Raw genomic sequence first — 19,796 nt, 5'->3', positions numbered from 1 at the left:
ATTCCCCTTGTGCACCTCATTTTCCACCTGTAGCAACTGCAACATGCCAGGCTCTGACCCCAGAGGCCCTGGAATCTGCTCAATCAAGTCCTTCTCAACCATCAGAATTCTCCTGTCTGTAGATGGGTTCTCCTCCGCAGGCACGTCCAGGAAAGACTTAATCATCTCCTGTAGGGGCGTAGATAACTCCTGTGGATCACCGGTCTCTCCCACCCCCATAGGCTGCTGCTCAACTCCCGGGCTCGTTTGCGGGGGAGCATCCGAAGCCACTGGTAGCGTCACACAATTCTCTTCCACGCCCTCCACTTCGTCCGCCCAATTACCTTTGCCTGCTGCACTCAAAGTCTTCGGCAGAGGTTCCGCCTGCGACTCTGTGACTACTTGCCGCTCCCAAGGCCGCGGCGCTGCTGCTTTACCACATCCAGCCGCCATGTGGTCAAAAGCGCCGCACAGGCGACACGTCTTGCTTTGTCCCGCGTAGGTCACATACAGCTGTTCTAAAATCCTCCAGGACAACATACGATGGAATAGGTCTTCTTAAAGACATCTTGACGGTGTAAGATCCAGCCGGCAACCCTTCATAGATTCCCTCCGTCCATCGAAAAAAAATATAGCATGCACCTCACCATATCTTTGAAATGTCTCTGATATCCACATCGTCTGCCTCGAAAGGAACGTTGCGGATCCTCACCCAGGTGTAGTATTTTGAGGCATCCTGCAGGAGTACCTCCAGACCAGATGATACGGTGATGTTCTTCTCCTGGTGCTGAGTCACCGTCCTTTCATATGCCTCCACTGTGCAGAACTTTATAAAGATTCATGATGAACCATTAAGTGCTATTCGGTGTAATTCTTCAACTTCAATGCCAAACGTGTCCCGTATAATCGTTGGTAATAAAACAGAGGCATTCGTAGGGTAAATTGTCCCTTTAACAAGGTCAACACACACGGTGTTGCTCCTCCTGCGGTAGCTGGCAGCCATCTTGGTGAAAACAGGAAGTTGCGCACCAGAGAAAGCAGGAGCTGTTTGCGCAGTGCGTCCACTCAGCCCGAAAGCGAAGAGGACAATGCGAGGTATGTAAGGACAAATTTCCGAAAGTTTAAAAAAAAAGAAAAAAAAGCTGATATTGTTGACGAGACTATTTTGATATTTTGGGAGCCGAGGTACACAGTGGGTACCTTTGTTGTTTCTCGTAGAAACTCGGTTAACATTCCTAGTGACCAGAAGTCAGTGAAGCTGTTGATAAGCGTTAATACAACTTTTTTTTTTTATATTTTATTTAAAACATGACATTACAAAAATATAATATGTAAAACTCATTTAAGTCTATAAATTAACACAATCATCCCTACTGCTAATATTACACACCACACTTACAACTCCGTGTGGGTACCCCCCCCTCCCTGCTCCCTCATCCTATCACGTAACCCAAACCTGTTGAAGCTACTCAACAGAATTACATGATATATATATCACAACAGACATTACATTGCTACAACATAAAAGGCATGTAGCACACATAAGTATTTCACTACAGGAAAGACACCTACCCTAAAAATTATCACCAACACAAACGTGTTTGAAGCCTCAACCCCCCCCCCCCTTGCATGTCCCCCCCCCTTGCATGTCCCACCCAACCCTATTCACAACCAAACATACAAATTATACAGTAAAGAAAAAGAATACAACATCGTAACACATTGATACAGTACATGTATATACACCCATTTCACAAATATCCTCAAGTAATTACAAAGGGTCTGTCCTTGTGCATACAAGAGTCCTCATAACAGCAGGTCCTGCACAAGTAACACTACCAGTGTTTTTATACATTGTGTATGCATAGGTATAAAATACATACCTAATACTTGACATAGAACATAAGAATGCTCCTCAAACCTCCACCATACAGACCCCACCCACTATCATACAACATATAGTCCAAGATTCATACACACAGCAGCAGCACATGCCACCTCAACCGCACCAGCGTACCTTAGGCGCACACAGGCGCAGGCAGCAACACCTCTAACCAGAACCTAACACTACTCACATTCCACAATTTGCAGACACATCTGAACAGCACATATCAAGCCACTTTCATCCTAACACTGGGCACATGCCCCTCTCTCAAGGAGCACGCTATCTGGTGCCCCCAGACACACGCCATTAACCGTCGCTGCCATCAAGCAGCAGACCTCATCACACCTTCCACGACTATTCCCGCCCCTGTCTAAACCCCCCCTCACACCTGGCTAAGGTTTCCTCCCTCGCTGCCCCACTTGTACTTTTGCATGCCCACTTGGGCCCTGGGGGCCACGTTTGCCATGCTCTCCACGCACGACACCCGTGCCACCTGGCACCACCAGCTGTCGCTGCTCACCTCCACTAGCACACCGCCCCTCCCCATCTACCGATGCTTTCTTCCCTGTTCGTTGAGCCGGCGTCAGGACGTCGTCAGAGTCCGACAATGCTGCAGCCCTCTTCCTCGTCCCAGCATCCTCCTCCATGTTTGTGACCGGATCGTCCACACGATGTACCTCCACCACCACCTTCGTCTCTGCCTTCTGACGAGGGGTCACCACGTCCCCGCCAGCCCCACCAGCACCAACAACCTCCTTCTGCTGCTGCTCGACCGCCACAGACACGATCTCCGGACTGGCCGTCGTCACAGCCGGGGAGACCACATCCGTAGATGAGAACATGGTATGCAAAACAGACGCTATTGTCGCATCCAAGTCCTCCACTTCCACCGTCACCTGGTCTTCCCCGGAAGCCTGCTGTACCACCGGCGATGCAGGTGACTCGAGAGACGACAGCTCCAGATTCGACACCACCACTGGCTCTTCAATCTCCTCACTCCAAAGCCGACCGTGGCCACCATCTCCTTTTCGTCCATGTATGGGAGCCTCCTGCCCATCGTCATTCGTTGATCCACCGGCTGGCCTTCTGGCCTGCCCGCGCTGCCCACACTCTGCTGCCATATGATCATATTCACCGCAGAGGCGACACGTCCGTCGTTGACCAGCATAAGACACCATGACCTGTGTGCGGAAGTCATCAAGGTACACATACGATGGTATGGCGTGGCATAGAGACATCTTAAGGGTGAACGAACCGTCTGGGAGACCAACATACGCCCCAGCCACCCACATGCCTTGTTTAGCCATGTGTATCACTCCGTATCTTCTGAAAACACTGCGGAGATCTGTTGCATCGGCCTCGAAGGGCACATTGCGCAGTTTCACCCACGTATATTGTCGAGAGACATCCACCATACGCACATGCACGTCAGGGGACACATCTACGCAGAGATCTTGGAACTGCTCAACCAGCTGCTCGTACACTGGCTCGTAGAGTAGTTTTACAAATATCCGGTAGGCGCCATTTAATGCCACACCGTACAAATCCTTGTCCGCAATACCATAAGTGTCACGGATAATCTTAGGTAGCAAAACTTGTTCATTCTCAGGCGTAATCGCCCCCCGAACAAGCTGTATACCAACGGTATTCACCCGCCTCCTCACGCTGAATACCATGACGTCACCGGATAGCTTGCTAGACTGTCAGCAGAGAGGTATGAGGCACGTCCACACTCCCTGGCAGCTAGGTCGCGAATCAATGTTAATACAACTAGGAGAGCACACTAGTCTCACAAGGTTGTCAGTGAAAGTGGAGGAACTTACTTGGAAACATAAGTGAAACAAGAAATACAGAGTTTGCAGTTCCGTGAATACATTAATTATGGGTGTCCCGTAGCTCGATTGCTAACGAACTCAGCTCGCACATTAAGGCCCAGGGGCGATCCTCAGTACGGGTGGAGATATTAGGACGTGTTTCTTTAGGGCACCTGCTGTTCGTGTTGATCTAGCAGTCAAATTGGTACCTGGATGTTAATCGATTGTGTGGGTCGCATCCTGGGGACATAATTGACCTAATTTGCCAGAAATGCTCTGCGTATCAAGGGGCTTTCTATATAGTAGTATGTCATTGTTGCGGCCCCCTACCAAACTAGCGGTTAAATAGTTAACCTGCCGGCCGGCAGTACCAACGGGTACGTCATCAAACCCATTGTGGGGACTGCTGAGCCGGCCTTAGAAGCAGTACGTACCTAAACACCTCACGGTACGCATCTACGCAGTAGTTACCAGAACACCTAATCGTACACATCTACTGGCAGTAGAGTATTCTACTGGCTTCTAATGGCGTTAGAGGAAGGGCTCACCGCAGCTCACTGAGTCTGTTGGCCTCGTTACTTGACGGCCGCATTCAGTGAGCTTGCAGCATGGTATTCGGCAAGCAGGATTAACCGAACCTACTTGCGGTGTGTCAATTGGTCTTGAAGGCGGTAGATAGTACTCACCAGACCATCTTACGGTGTACTTCTACCTGCCTTGGAGAGTATTTACAGGACTACCGGTGATGTCTGCGGACTCGCCGCCTACGCTGGTCAACTGTGGGCCGGAGTCAACTGATGCTGTTTTAGTGGGACATTACATGAAGAAAAGGTTGGAGTGTTACACTGAACTGGGCTAGGACCGTAGTGTGACACTTAGGGAAGTATGATGGAGCGGAACACTGAGATATGCTACAGGACCGCAGTGGAACACTGAGAAGAAAAGGGTGTCGTGTGACACTGAAGATGGTCAGGTTGTAGTGTACATTGAATAGTATCACGTGACTGGCCTCGAGAGACGCTGTGGGTGATAGTGTGCGACGCAGAGACAAGGGTGTCAAGAGTGACACAGTAGAGATATTGTGTATGACGCAGAGAAAAGCGTGTCGTTTGACACGGAGAGTAGGAGTGTCGTGTGACACAGAAAAGGGTGTCTAGTGGACACGGTTGAGCAGGAGCGTCATTACACGGAAGAACATAAGAACATAAGAAAGGAGGAACACTGCAGGAGGCCTGCTGGCCCATACTAGGCAGGTCCTTTACAATTCATCCCACTAACAAAACATTTACCCAACCCAATTTTCAATGCTACCCAAGAAATAAGCTCTGATGTGAAAGTCCCACTCAAATCCAACCCTTCCTGATTGAGTTGGCATTTGCGCAGTGTTGACGTGTACTTGGCTCTGTGAAGACCTGTTTGCGCGCTCTCTAGAATTGAAGCAAGATGCCCTCCATCGAGCAACTTTACCAACAGCTTAAGGAAGAATTGAGGTTGGCGAATTTGGAAATTCGGCGATTGACCGAGGAGAACAAGAAGATTCGTAGTAGTCCTCCTGTTTTGAGTCCTCAGGTCAAGAAGGGAAACTGGTCAGTGGCTGGACAGCAGGGAAAGAAGTTGACGATCAAGAAGACGAATGGAAAGGTAGAAACGATGAAGAAGAAAGAGACTGCCGTGGAAACTGTTGTGGAAACATCCAATACATTCTCAGTGCTACCCGACGAATGTGAGTTGACTACTGGGAACGACACGACGAAAGACATTAAGGAAGGTAAGAATATTGTTGTTGTTGGGGATAGCCAAGTTAGGTATATGGATAGGGCGTTCTGCTTGAAGGACAGGAGTAGGAGACAGAGAGTTTGCTTTCCTGGGGCTGGGATGGAGGATATTGTTAGCCGTCTGGATGACATCATGAGAGGTAATGGGAGCAATCCTATTATCTGTCTCAGTGCTGGAGGCAACGATGTTGGCAGACGTAGGAGTGAGGACCTGATTAGCAGGTATAGGTCAGCAATAGAAATAATTAGAAGTAAGGGTGGGAACCCTCTCATATGTGGTATTTTGCCAAGGAGGGGAGTTGGAAGTGAATGGTTGTCCAGGGCAATTGGTGTCAATTGCTGGCTGGACAAATACTGTAAGGAAAATGCGGTAACATTCATTGACAACTGGGACCTCTTCTATGGCAGAAATGACATGTATGCTAGGGATGGGGTTCACTTATCTAGGTGTGGGGTGGGAGCACTGGCAACTGCAGTGGAGGGAGCAGTTAGGACTTTAAACTAGGAATAGTTAGTGGTATGGGTTTTGGCAGGAAAACAGTGAAGTCCCAGTGTAGTAATATTACGAGTTCTAGGGGAACTAGTAATAATAAGAACGAGATAGATATTGAAAAGCCAGGGACCTTGGGTGATAAAGACGGTAATAGGTTTAGTAGAAGAATAGAAATGAGCAGGAAGGGTAAAGAGAAAGGAGAGTCTTTCAATGTTTATTATGCTAATTGCCGTAGTGCTAGGAATAAGATGGACGAGTTGAGATTAGTTGCTAGGGTAGGTAACATTGATGTATTTGCCTTAACTGAGACGTGGTTTAATTCAAAAAGTCGGGACATGCCTGCGGAATGTCATATTCAGGGTTTTAAATTGTTCCAAGAAGATAGAAGTATTGGGAGGGGGGGTGGGGTGGCATTGTACGTCCGAGATCGCTTGAACTGTTGCATAAAAACGGGTATTAAGTCTGAAGTAACACATACAGAGTCTGTTTGGATAGAATTTTCAGAGGGGCATGAAAAACTGATTTTAGGAGTGATATACCGTCCCCCTAACTTAGATAGGGACCAAGGGAAACTACTATGGGAGGAAATTGTTAAGGCCACAAGGCACGATAATGTAGTAATTCTAGGAGACTTTAACTTTAGTCATGTTGATTGGAATTTCTTGACTGGGAATTTAGAATCGTACGACTTCTTAGAAGTATTTCAGGATTGTTTTTTGAAGCAGTTTGTGACAGAACCTACAAGGGGAAATAACCTGCTTGACTTAGTTATGGCAAACAATGAATCCCTTGTTAATAATTTAGAAATTTCAGAGGAACTGGGTGCTAGCGACCACAAATCAATTACATTTAGCATTGAATGGAAGTACGATAGTAGCGATAACTCAGTAACAGTCCCAGATTTTCGCTTAGCAGATTACGATGGGCTTAAAGAACACTTATCATCTGTTGACTGGGGTAACGAAGAGAGCTATCAATATGACAGTTTTCTGAACACTATACATGCTGCTCAAAGAGCGTTTATCCCATATAAAGAAATTAGATCAAATAGAAATGACCCAAAATGGATGAATAATAGGCTCAAATATCTACTAGGGCATAAGAAAGGAATTTATAGGCGTATCAAAAGAGGTGAGGGTCATCTTATGAATCAGTATATTGACATTAAGAGGGACATTAAAAAGGGGATAAGAAAAGCTAAAAGGGACTATGAAATTAAAGTTGCTAGGGATTCTAAAACTAACCCAAAAAGTTTTTTCCAGGTCTATAGAACAAAAGTTAGAGATAAGATAGGTCCCCTTAAAAATAACTATGGGCACCTTACTGACAATGAGAATGAAATGTGCTTGATTTTAAATAATTATTTTCTCTCAGTTTTTACACAGGAAGACACTAACAATATTCCAGTAATTAATTTTTACAGTGGGCTAGAAGAAGATAAATTATGTAACATCACAGTCACTAGTGAGATGGTTGTGAGGCAGATAGACAGACTGAAGCAAAATAAGTCGCCGGGTCCTGATGAGGTTTTTTCAAGGGTTCTTAAGGAATGCAAAATGGAACTCTGTGAACCATTAACTAATATTTTTAATTTATCTCTTCAAACAGGTGTAGTGTCTGATATGTGGAAGATGGCTAATGTAACTCCTATTTTTAAAACAGGGGACAAGTCGTTACCGTCAAATTACCGCCCAATAAGCCTGACCTCAATTGTAGGCAAATTACTAGAGTCAATTATAGCTGAGATTATAAGAAGCCATCTCGATAAGCATAGCTTGATTAATGATACTCAGCATGGATTCACAAGAGGCCGGTCTTGTCTAACTAATTTATTAACTTTCTTCAGTAAAGCTTTTGAGGCTGTTGACCACAATAAAGAATTTGATATTATTTACTTAGATTTTAGTAAGGCTTTTGATAGAGTTCCGCACCATAGACTGTTAAAGAAAGTGGCAGCCCATGGCATTGGGGGAAAAGTGCTCTCGTGGATCGAGTCATGGCTCACTGACAGGAAGCAGAGAGTGTCCATAAATGGGGTTAAATCCGAGTGGGGATCTGTAACAAGTGGCGTTCCACAGGGATCAGTCTTGGGCCCGTTGTTGTTTATAATATATATCAATGATCTTGATGAGGGAATTACTAGTGATATGAGCAAATTCGCCGATGACACAAAGATAGGTAGGATAATTGATTCAAACGTAGATGTTAGGGAACTTCAGGAGGATTTAAACAAACTCTATTCTTGGTCAGAAAAGTGGCAGATGCAGTTCAATGTAGATAAGTGCAAGGTTCTGAAGCTTGGGAGTGCCCATAACCCTAGTACTTATAAATTAAATGATGTAGAACTTAGCCATACAGATTGCGAAAAGGACTTGGGGGTTATGGTGAGCAGCAACCTTAAACCAAGACAGCAATGCCTAAGCGTACGTAATAAGGCAAATAGATTACTGGGATTTATATCAAGAAGTGTAAGCAACAGAAGTCCAGAGGTCATACTGCAGCTTTATACATCATTAGTAAGGCCTCACCTTGATTATGCAGCTCAGTTCTGGTCTCCGTATTACAAAATGGACATAAATTCGTTAGAAAACATTCAGCGTAGGATGACTAAATTAATACATAGCATCAGAAATCTTCCTTATGAAGAAAGATTGAAGACTCTTAAGTTACATTCACTTGTTAGACGAAGAATGAGGGGAGACCTGATCGAAGTGTATAAGTGGAAGATAGGTATTAATAAAGGGGATATTAATAAGGTCTTGAGGATGTCTCTCCAAGAGAGAACCCGCAGTAATGGATTTAAATTAGATAAGTTTAGATTTAGAAAGGACATAGGAAAGTATTGGTTTGGAAATAGGGTAGTTGATGAGTGGAACAGTCTACCTAGTTGGGTTATTGAGGCTAGGACTTTGGGTTGTTTCAAATCTAGGTTGGATAAGTACATGAGTGGGAAGGGTTGGATTTGAGTGGGACTTTCACATCAGAGCTTATTTCTTGGGTAGCATTGAAAATTGGGTTGGGTAAATGTTTTGTTAGTGGGATGAATTGTAAAGGACCTGCCTAGTATGGGCCAGCAGGCCTCCTGCAGTGTTCCTCCTTTCTTATGTTCTTATGTTCTTATGTTCCCACTCATGTACTTATCCAACCTAGATTTGAAACTACCCAAAGTCCTAGCCTCAATAACCCAACTAGGTAGACTGTTCCACTCATCAACTACCCTATTTCCAAACCAATACTTTCCTATGTCCTTTCTAAATCTAAACTTATCTAATTTAAATCCATTACTGCGGGTTCTCTCTTGGAGAGACATCCTCAAGACCTTATTAATATCCCCTTTATTAATACCTATCTTCCACTTATACACTTCGATCAGGTCTCCCCTCATTCTTCGTCTAACAAGTGAATGTAACTTAAGAGTCTTCAATCTTTCTTCATAAGGAAGATTTCTGATGCTATGTATTAATTTAGTCATCCTACGCTGAATGTTTTCTAACGAATTTATGTCCATTTTGTAATACGGAGACCAGAACTGAGCTGCATAATCAAGGTGAGGCCTTACTAATGATGTATAAAGCTGCAGTATGACCTCTGGACTTCTGTTGCTTACACTTCTTGATATAAATCCCAGTAATCTATTTGCCTTATTACGTACGCTTAGGCATTGCTGTCTTGGTTTAAGGTTGCTGCTCACCATAACCCCCAAGTCCTTTTCGCAATCTGTATGGCTAAGTTCTACATCATTTAATTTATAAGTACTAGGGTTATGGGCACTCCCAAGCTTCAGAACCTTGCACTTATCTACATTGAACTGCATCTGCCACTTTTCTGACCAAGAATAGAGTTTGTTTAAGTCCTCCTGAAGTTCCCTAACATCTACGTTTGAATCAATTATCCTACCTATCTTTGTGTCATCGGCGAATTTGCTCATATCACTAGTAATTCCCTCATCAAGATCATTGATATATATTATAAACAACAACGGGCCCAAGACTGATCCCTGTGGAACGCCACTTGTTACAGATCCCCACTCGGATTTAACCCCATTTATGGACACTCTCTGCTTCCTGTCAGTGAGCCATGACTCGATCCACGAGAGCACTTTTCCCCCAATGCCATGGGCTGCCACTTTCTTTAACAGTCTATGGTGCGGAACTCTATCAAAAGCCTTACTAAAATCTAAGTAAATAATATCAAATTCTTTATTGTGGTCAACAGCCTCAAAAGCTTTACTGAAGAAAGTTAATAAATTAGTTAGACAAGACCGGCCTCTTGTGAATCCATGCTGAGTATCATTAATCAAGCTATGCTTATCGAGATGGCTTCTTATAATCTCAGCTATAATTGACTCTAGTAATTTGCCTACAATTGAGGTCAGGCTTATTGGGCGGTAATTTGACGGTAACGACTTGTCCCCTGTTTTAAAAATAGGAGTTACATTAGCCATCTTCCACATATCAGACACTACACCTGTTTGAAGAGATAAATTAAAAATATTAGTTAATGGTTCACAGAGTTCCATTTTGCATTCCTTAAGAACCCTTGAAAAAACCTCATCAGGACCCGGCGACTTATTTTGCTTCAGTCTGTCTATCTGCCTCACAACCATCTCACTAGTGACTGTGATGTTACATAATTTATCTTCTTCTAGCCCACTGTAAAAATTAATTACTGGAATATTGTTAGTGTCTTCCTGTGTAAAAACTGAGAGAAAATAATTATTTAAAATCAAGCACATTTCATTCTCATTGTCAGTAAGGTGCCCATAGTTATTTTTAAGGGGACCTATCTTATCTCTAACTTTTGTTCTATAGACCTGGAAAAAACTTTTTGGGTTAGTTTTAGAATCCCTAGCAACTTTAATTTCATAGTCCCTTTTATGTAAAGTGACAGTTGAGAAGGAGCGTCACAACACACCACGGATAAGTGTCGTGAGAGACACGGAGCGTCATAAGGAGTAGATTGTAATTTTTTATTTTAAATATGTTACGTATAATTTATTATTTTAGCATAGAGAGAGATATATATATATAGTGACACAGCAGTAGTGTCAAGAGAGTTGTACCCTGTGTAGGGTCACGAATTATTATTTATTATTTTAGTAAAATGCTAATTATAATTTATTATTGTAACATGTGTATATATATATATATATATATATATATATATATATATATATATATATATATATATATATATATATATATATATAATATATATTTTATATACCTCTTGACCAAAGATTGACTTTTATATTATATTAAAGATTAATTCATTTTAATGTTTTATTTATGTATCCCGAACTCTTTATTACAAAATGAGTAAACCTACCATCTTTAAAATTTTTTTTTTGTAATAGTCATTAAGATAAGATTTCGTTCGGACTTTTAACCCTGGAGGGTTAGCCACCTAGGATAGCCCAAGAAAGTCAGTGCGTCATCGAGGACTAACTTATTTCCACTGGGGTCCTCAATCTTGTCCCCCAAGATGCGACCCACACCAATCGACTAACACCCAGGTACATATTTGCTGCTAGGTGAACAGGACAACAGGTGTAAGGAAACGTGTGGAAATGTTTCCACCCACCGGGAATCGAACCCGGGCCCTCCGTGTGTGAAGCGGGAGCTTTAGCCATCAGGCCAGCATATCATGTAGAAATAAACATTATTAGTTCAAAACTTACAAAAGTATTGACTTCCTGATGTCATTGGTACACACAATAAACTAATAGCCAAGTATACATATATGAAACAACATCCAGTTTGACTGCCACAAACTTTCTTCCTTCATTATCTGCTTTTCACGTACACTGATAAGTGTGCACTGAAAGAAACAGTATGTATACATGTGATGGAGTGTCAATGTACGCACGCACACATACACTGTTCCAAGATTGTATTCTGGGGGAGGTCTTTGGAGGCTGAGGTAATGGGAGAACTCTCATGGAACTGTGGAAGGCTGCTTTGTAGGTGGGGTTTGTGTTAGTGTCTGTGAGTGCGGAGTTTGATTTGGTTAATTTGCTTGGTAGCAGAGTTCTGTGGGTGGTTCTCTGGGTGGATATGTTTGTTGGTCCTACCAATTCCAGGTGCCTCTGCCTGTCTCTAGCCTTGTCTCTTTTGCTCCTTGTGTCTTTGTATCCTCTCATTTAGTTTCTGTTATTCTCTAGACGTTCTGACATGGTCTAGGAACTCCTGCTTGGATTTTGTTTCCTTTAGCCGTGGTTTCTGCTGCATGATCTTGTTTGCTCCATTTTTATCATGGAAAGCCTCAAGAGATGTGCCTGGTGCTATAATCACTCCAAGATCCTTTTCCTTGAGTGAGATTTGTAGTCTTTGGGCCCCCTAGACTGTACTCAGTCTGTGGTCTTCTTTGGCCTTCCCCAATATTCATTACCGCACTTGGTGGGGGTTGAACTCCAGGAGCCATTTGCTGGACCAGACCTGCAGTCCGTCCAGATCCCTTTGTAGTTTTGCCTGGTCCTCGTCCGATTGAATTCTTCTCATCAACTTCACATTTGCAAACATGTACACTTCAGAGTCTGTTCCTTCCGTCATGTTCACAAATACCAGAAACAGCACCGTTCCTATGACTGACCCCTGTGGAACCCCACTCGTCACAGGCACCCACTCTGGCAACTCGCCACGTACCAAGACTCGCTACTGTCTTCCTGACAGGTATTCCCAGATCCATTGTAGTGCCTTCCCTATTATCCCTGCCTGGTCCTCCAGTTTTTGCACTAATCTCTTGTGTGGAACTCTGCCGAACGCCTTCTTACAGTCCAAGAAAATGCAATCCATCCACCCCTCCTTCTCTTGCCTTACTACTGTCACCCTGTCATATAACTCCAGTAGGTTTGTGACAGGATTTCCCGTCCCTGAAACAGAGTTAGCTGTTGTTAAGCGCATTCCTTTCTAAGTGTTCCACCACTCTTCTCCTGAATCTTCTTTATGACTCTGCATACTATACATGTCAGTGACACTGGTTTATAGTTTAGTGTTTCATGTCTATTTTCTTTTTTAAAAATTGCGTCTACATTCGCTGTCTTCCATACCTCGGGTATTCTCCCCGTTTCGAGAGACGTGTAGAATATTATAGTTAGGGGTACACATAGAGCCTCTGTTCCCTCTCTCAGGACCCATTGAGAGATGTTATCCGGTCCCATCACCTTTGATGTATATATCTCGCTCATCAGCCTCTTCACTTCTTCCTCGATTGAATGTATTGTGTTCAACACTTGGTGGTGTACCCCACCTCGCCTTATTTCTGGTGTCCCTTCTGACTCCTCTGTGGACACTTCTTTGAATCTCGTGTAGAATTCCTCACATACTTCGCGGTCGTTTCTTGTGATATCTCCTTCCTTTATTAGCCTGATTACCTGGTCCTTGACTGTTTTCCTCCTGATGTGGATGCACAACTTCGGGACAGATTGGTCTTTCGCTGCTATGTCATTTTCATACTGTCGTTCTGCATATTCATTTCTGGCTCTAAGACTGCTCTCCTTATTCTCCTGGGTCCTTTGCCTTCTATGCTTCTTCCATTCCCTAGCACACTTCGTTTTGACCTCCCTTCACCTTTGGGTGAACCATGGGCTCATCCTGGCTTTTTCATTATTCCTGGTGCCCTTGGGTACAAACCTCTGCTCAGCCTCCTTGCATATTGTTGTTACATATTCCATCATCTCGTTTACTGACTTCCCTGACAATTCTCTGTCCCACTGAACCCCGTTCAGGAAGTTCATTCCCGCGTAGTTCACTTTCTTGTAGTGTGCGTGTGTGTACTCACCTAGTTGAGGTTGCGGGGGTAGAGTCCGAGCTCCTGGTGTGTGTGTGTGTGTGTGTTTCCCATGACTACCGCTAGGCGAGCTGTGCATGTAGGTCTGTGCTGCCGCCTGGTGGCTATAGGCCTACTTTCAGCTCACTTCGCAACACCCTGCATCCCTCTCACTCACACTGCAGACAGCCTACAGACAACAAGAACCTCCTCTCTCGCCCCTGCCAAGCTTGGGGCTTGGCTGACCCTCAGGGCAGCCTAGACACACTACCTTTATCAAGAACCCCATAAAGACATCTCCAAAAATATTATACACCACCAGCCATTTTTAATGATTTAAATGGTGGCATGCGGTGTTTGCAGCATTTGTGTCTGCCGGGAGTTAGAAAGAAAGATGAAGTCATGAAGTCACTGCCTCCTTCATCGACTCAGCATCCGTCTCTCAACAAATTCTCCTGATGTCATGTCTGCAACTCTTATCATCCAGACACAGGTACAAGCAGGAATCGGGGCCAAATTTACTTAATTTCTTTGGGAAATCTTTGCAGTGTCAACTGGGACTCACAGATTCCTTTGAATCTAAGTCACGTGTTCAGCGTCACTTACATACTTTTGCTGTTAAGATTAGCTGTATTTAAATGCCACTCGTTCGTGTTTACAATAATATATATACTGCTTTCGGAGGCTAGTACACCAAAAGGGGAGTGAAATAAAATTAGGTCTAAGGCACCCACACCATCGTATATCCTCGTATCACGGTACAGCACCTAGCTCTGCTGGGCGCGTGATCTTTGTAGGATTGGATGGTGCGGTGGGTTAGAGCGTCGTCGAAGTTATGCTTACCATGAGGCGGGCCAAAACTACACGGGTTCGAGCCCCCAGCTAGTTGCAGTGTTGTTATTAATTAAATACCACTCTTTCATGGATACAATACAATAGATACATAGCATAGATATATTTTTATTTTCACCACGACAAAAAAATAAAAAGTAGTTACTGAAATCTTCCAGTGTCATCCATATTTCCAGATCTGAATATCTTGCGGAAGAGTTCACTAACGTTGAATTCACTACATAATAACTCCGACATAGGTGCTGGGTGCATGGGAATATAGACGCAACATAACCCAGTCCATTTGGAAAGCTGTTACTGGTCACATAATACAGAAATACACTACCTTCACTCACCAACAGTACATTAACGTGGTTACTAAAAGAGCTCTCCAAAAGCGACCCTCCATCTCTTCCCCAATTTATTTAAACAGATGGAATCTGCAAGATGCATTGCAAAGACTACAGTAAGAATTATGTAGAGAAAAATCTATGAGAACACACAACAGGGACACACAAAGCAATGACTGCCTGACTAGCAGAGGTTCATCTAATGAAGTGGAGCAACGCCTAGCTTATTATTACCAGTCTTGAGCTTAGGCAAGACAGGGGGCAGGGGGAGCCTGGAACTGTCTTTATTTACAGCTATCATAGAATTATACACATACCTAACAAGTGGGAATCTTTAATAAGAGATGTATTCTTCACCTTGTCGGTATTGTATACCATTGATATTTGAATACTAATTGTGGAAAACATACAGTATATTTTCCGAAAATAGTGTATTTGTATGTAAATTAATAAAATATATTTTATTTAATAAAAATTATATTATAAAAAAATGGGAAGCTCGGCGCCTGCGCGGTCGAGCAGGGAAGAGTCGCCATGTTTTTTGAATGAGCCAAGAAAACGTTAGTGAAAATAAGAATAATTTTCGTCGCTCTAGAGGTTATATTGGGCTTACACCTCTCAAATAGGAGCCGAAATTGTTGGAATTGCAGTCCTGCATAACGAGAGAATCAGGCGACTGGACAGGACTCCGTAATTAGATGAAAACAGGATATTACCCCCAGCTAAGTCATGTCTATATATTTATGTTTATAGTTCTGGCCAGTATTATCATAAATGTAGACAGGTTTTTTTTTTTTGAGTATGATACAAGTAATCTCCAGACAAATTGGTGAGTGTTATGATTATAAATTCTCCTTCTGTTATATAAATGTGTATATGTATTCATTTATTAATTTTAATATACAGTCCACAAAAATTATAATAATTTTACCAGAATTCCTGGTGTGTATGTACATTTCATTTGCAATTAATATAGATCTAGAGAAACTTGTAGAGAGATGGTAGGTATCGAAGGGGGACATTTTTGCGTCCTTGGTATCCTAAAAATTCCTACTTGTCTCTGTAACTTTGATAAATAATAATCTTTGTTACCATTTACTTGCATGTATGTAATGAGATTCATCCAGGTAATTGTAATTTTCCACACTAATACTGTAGAATAAAAAGAAGGATGTTAAATACTATTTCCACTATTAAAGCCCACAGGATTTTCGACCACACTTTGCCCTGACTTCACTGTGACTTCATCTGACTTCATTCTTGCACAGCCTAATCTAACCATCACTTAAACCTGACCTGATCTCACTTTTCCCACATGTACCTTGACTATACAAATAATTTTTGTGGTACACAATGTATAATAGGAGTAAAACAGTTCCAGACCCTGAGCACTTCCTAACAAAAAGTTGCATTAGTTTTCTTATGTATATTTTCTCCAGAAGTTTGTAGACCATTGTCGGAAAAACTGAAAAGTGAGCTTGTGGAAAGGTAGTTAAGGTAGAAAAAAGCAGGTCTGTTACCACTACAAGACGCCGTCACTGCATGCTAGGCTCTGTGTTTAAAATAAATAACAAAAAGGCACAATACCGTGACTGGAACGATACACAAATAACCCGCACATAAAAGAGAGGAGCTTACGACGACGTTTCCGTCCGACTTGGACCATTGACAAAGTCACACTAACCAGAGGCGGAGCAGTAGCAGGTCGTAGGGCGTAGGCACTGTGTTTGTTCATCTTATATGGAGATATCAGTCACATGAAATATATAGCGTGTGGACAGAGGGCCATAAAACAGTGGCCATTTATAAACATGTCTGAATGAACACTACAAAAAAATAACAAACCGTTTCCTTATTAATGAAACGATACTTGTAGTTTAACACTGTATAAATATTTTGCACCACCTAGATAAATCAACTTGCTGTTTAATGTGATTATAAACTAGAGGAAAGGATATTTTTTTTAATTGCGTATAAATACTACAGTGAATAGACAGAAGAATGGACAGGGATACAAACCGTGGTCCTGAATGTTAGCAGGTCCAGGGCTCTTCACGACCACGGTTAGAATCCCCTTTCATTCTCCTGTTGATTGACAGTCGTTTATTACAACTTATTTCGAAATCGAATTGCACTGAATTGTATATTAGCTGTAAGATGAGATGGTAATATAGGTAACGACTGTAGCATCATAATTATGTAAGTAACTATGCTTAGGGACGCATAATGAACGCAATAAACAGCCTTTCTGATCTGACAGCAGAAAGAGTTTTGCTTTATAATTATGTGGGAGCATATTACAAATTAAGTTTATTGTAACACTGGTTCTTAATTATTATAAAAATAATAAATTTGTACTTATTATTAAAATTAGTGGAACTAAATTTGTTCATAATTGTGCTTCAGATAACACTGTTTAGTCCAGATTTGTGAAAGATAAACAACATAAATGTTACAACTGAACAACAATACGTTGGCCTCTTTCTCTGTGAGCTCACTAATTCTTCAACAGATAGATGGAAGGGAAGATGATTTGCCTGATAAATTTTGTGGCAGGTTTTTGGGAAGAAAAGGTTTAGTCGATTTTGTTTCGGCTGAATCTACTTACAGGTGAATAATTTCCAGGGTATTACTTAGTGGCGAGTAACGGGTAATATCAACAACATAACCTCCAACGAATATCATATATATTTTATTATTATTAAAGATTCGCCGGTAATTTTCCCGGCCCGGGCCTTTTCCAAGTGGTGGCCCAGCCTTGGCTCCCTCTTTAGGGAGTGTCTGAGACCAAAGTCTCCCATGGGAGGAGGTATAAGTACCTCCTCATCTTTGGGACCAACTGTCCCCAGGCCTAGCCACAAGCTAGGCCTCTCTGGTCTGTCATCCCCGCCCCAAGGGGGCAAATGGGAATGACAGTCTTGTGAGCTGTAAGCTCGGGCTCAGGCACCTACCCTACCCTAGAAGGGTTAGGCATGGTGTCGATAGAATATCATATAATATTTAATATCTCCTCATTTACTGATCAATTTTAATTTTCTAGTTATTTTTCCAATATATATTTTAAGTCTAAGATGAAGGTCTTAAAAACATTTGCAGAAAAATCAAAGGCGTCTCCGATATTTTCAATTTTTTTTATTAATTATGTGCAGTTTTCCTGAGATATTACACAAAAAATACAAACCTATCAAAACTTAAATGTATTTCAGTCGCTGCTCGGTCTGAGGAAGGTATCCCCGTATTCCATATCCTCAGTCACGTCTGCCACAAAGCACGGGTCTTTTTTTTTTTTTTTTTTTTTTTTTTTTTTTTTTTTTTTTTTTTTTTACACAGGGTTTGACAAGGTTAAGGATCCCTAGCTTTATTGACAGCTATTTACAGGTTAAGGATTCCTAACTTTATTGGCAAGCTAAGAGCTGTTACCTACATCAGCTCATTTGAAAGCATTTTTGTTATGAGACATACAAGTAGGGAACAGGATGAAGTTGGAGCCATCTGTGGGCCAGCATTTTCATTTGATCAACTGACGTTATCTCGTTGACATCATTATGCTGTACGAATGTGTTCCATACTCGAGTCATCCTGGGTATGTATGATCTCAGATGGAGTGATGTTCTGGAGAAGGGTACAGCCAGAGTGAAGTTGCTGCTTTCTGCCCGTCTTGTGGCATAAAAGCTTGTTTCACGCTGTCCTCGAAGTGGATCCAAGTGTGGTATTTTGACAATATTGGCCTTGTACATAACAGTAAGGCCACCCACATCCCTCCTATGTTGAAGGCTCTGCTGAAATGACAGATCTATCCAGGATGGGTCCAGGCGAGAGATGAGACGTCTTGCTCTGTTCTCTACTCTGTCAAGCAGTCGCAGATGAGAGGGGGGGCAGGCAAACCAAGAAAGTGGAGCATACTCAAGGTGTGAGCGTACTTGTGCCTCGTACAGGATCTTGCAACCCCTACTGTCAAGCAGATGCGAGATACGGCGAAGTGCTGTAAGCTTCCTGGCTGCCTTGTTTGCAAGATTTACAACATGGTTCTTCATGGTTAGTTTGGAGTCAAATTTCACCCCAAGGATATCAACTTCTTCTCCAGGTGCCAACATCGTCCCATTCATCCTTACTACTGCGCCAGCATTACCATCATGGTGCCTAGAGACGAACATCATTTGCGTTTTTTCAGGTGCAAATGTTACTTGCCATCTATTTCCCCAAGCTGATATAGCTCTCAGCTGGTGATTGATGTAGCTTAGAGCAGCTGGCATTTCTTCTCTTGGATAAGTGAATGTCAGTGTACAGTCGTCTGCATATGCATGTGATTCTGGGATGAGATGAAGAAGGTCGTTGAAGTAGACATTCCATAACAGTGGACCCAGCACACTTCCTTGTGGAACGGTTGCCCCAATAGGATGCCTTGCTGATTCCGTTCCATTGAGGACTACACTTAGAGATCTACCATGAAGGTAATCACTGAGGAGACATAGCGTAGAGCCTGCAATTCCCAGTGCTTGAAGTTTTGCTAAGAGGCCCTGGTGCCACACCCGGTCGAAAGCGCCAGCAATGTCCAGTGCTACCACACAGCTGACTTTGGATTCATCCAGTGACTGGTGCCACTTAGTGGAGAGGTTTAACAACAGATCAGCAGCAGAGTAACCTTTCCTGAAGCCATATTGACGATCACAAAGTAGTGAGTGGTAGTCAAAAAAATCTGTCATTTGTCTTGAGATTATTGTCTCAAGGATCTTACCAGTGATTGACAGGAGTGACACTGGTCTGTAGTTGCTGATTTCTGCTCTGCTCTTCTTTTTGTGAACAGGGACTACATTTGCCTCTTTCCATGGAGAGGGCCATTTACACTGTACTAGGCAGTGCTGAAAGATGCGAGTTAGAGGTGCTGCTAGCTGGTCTGCACAT

General features: G+C 42.8%; 1 protein-coding gene across 1 annotated transcript; it reads right to left on the bottom strand.

Moving 5' to 3' along the window:
• Positions 1–1,699: 1,699 nt before the first annotated feature.
• On the bottom strand, positions 1,700–3,540 carry LOC138853522 (uncharacterized). The gene is made up of 2 exons (XM_070090724.1): positions 2,241–3,540; positions 1,700–2,126 (listed from the first exon to the last, which is right to left on the bottom strand). Exon 1 carries the CDS (start codon positions 3,538–3,540, stop codon positions 2,257–2,259), a length of 1,284 nt encoding a protein of 427 aa, XP_069946825.1. The 3' UTR covers positions 1,700–2,126; positions 2,241–2,256.
• Positions 3,541–19,796: the final 16,256 nt, after the last annotated feature.

The sequence above is a fragment of the Cherax quadricarinatus genome, chromosome 32 (genome assembly GCF_038502225.1).
Source record: "Cherax quadricarinatus isolate ZL_2023a chromosome 32, ASM3850222v1, whole genome shotgun sequence".
Taxonomy (NCBI): domain Eukaryota; kingdom Metazoa; phylum Arthropoda; class Malacostraca; order Decapoda; family Parastacidae; genus Cherax; species Cherax quadricarinatus.
This window is presented reverse-complemented; position numbering and strand designations above follow the sequence as displayed.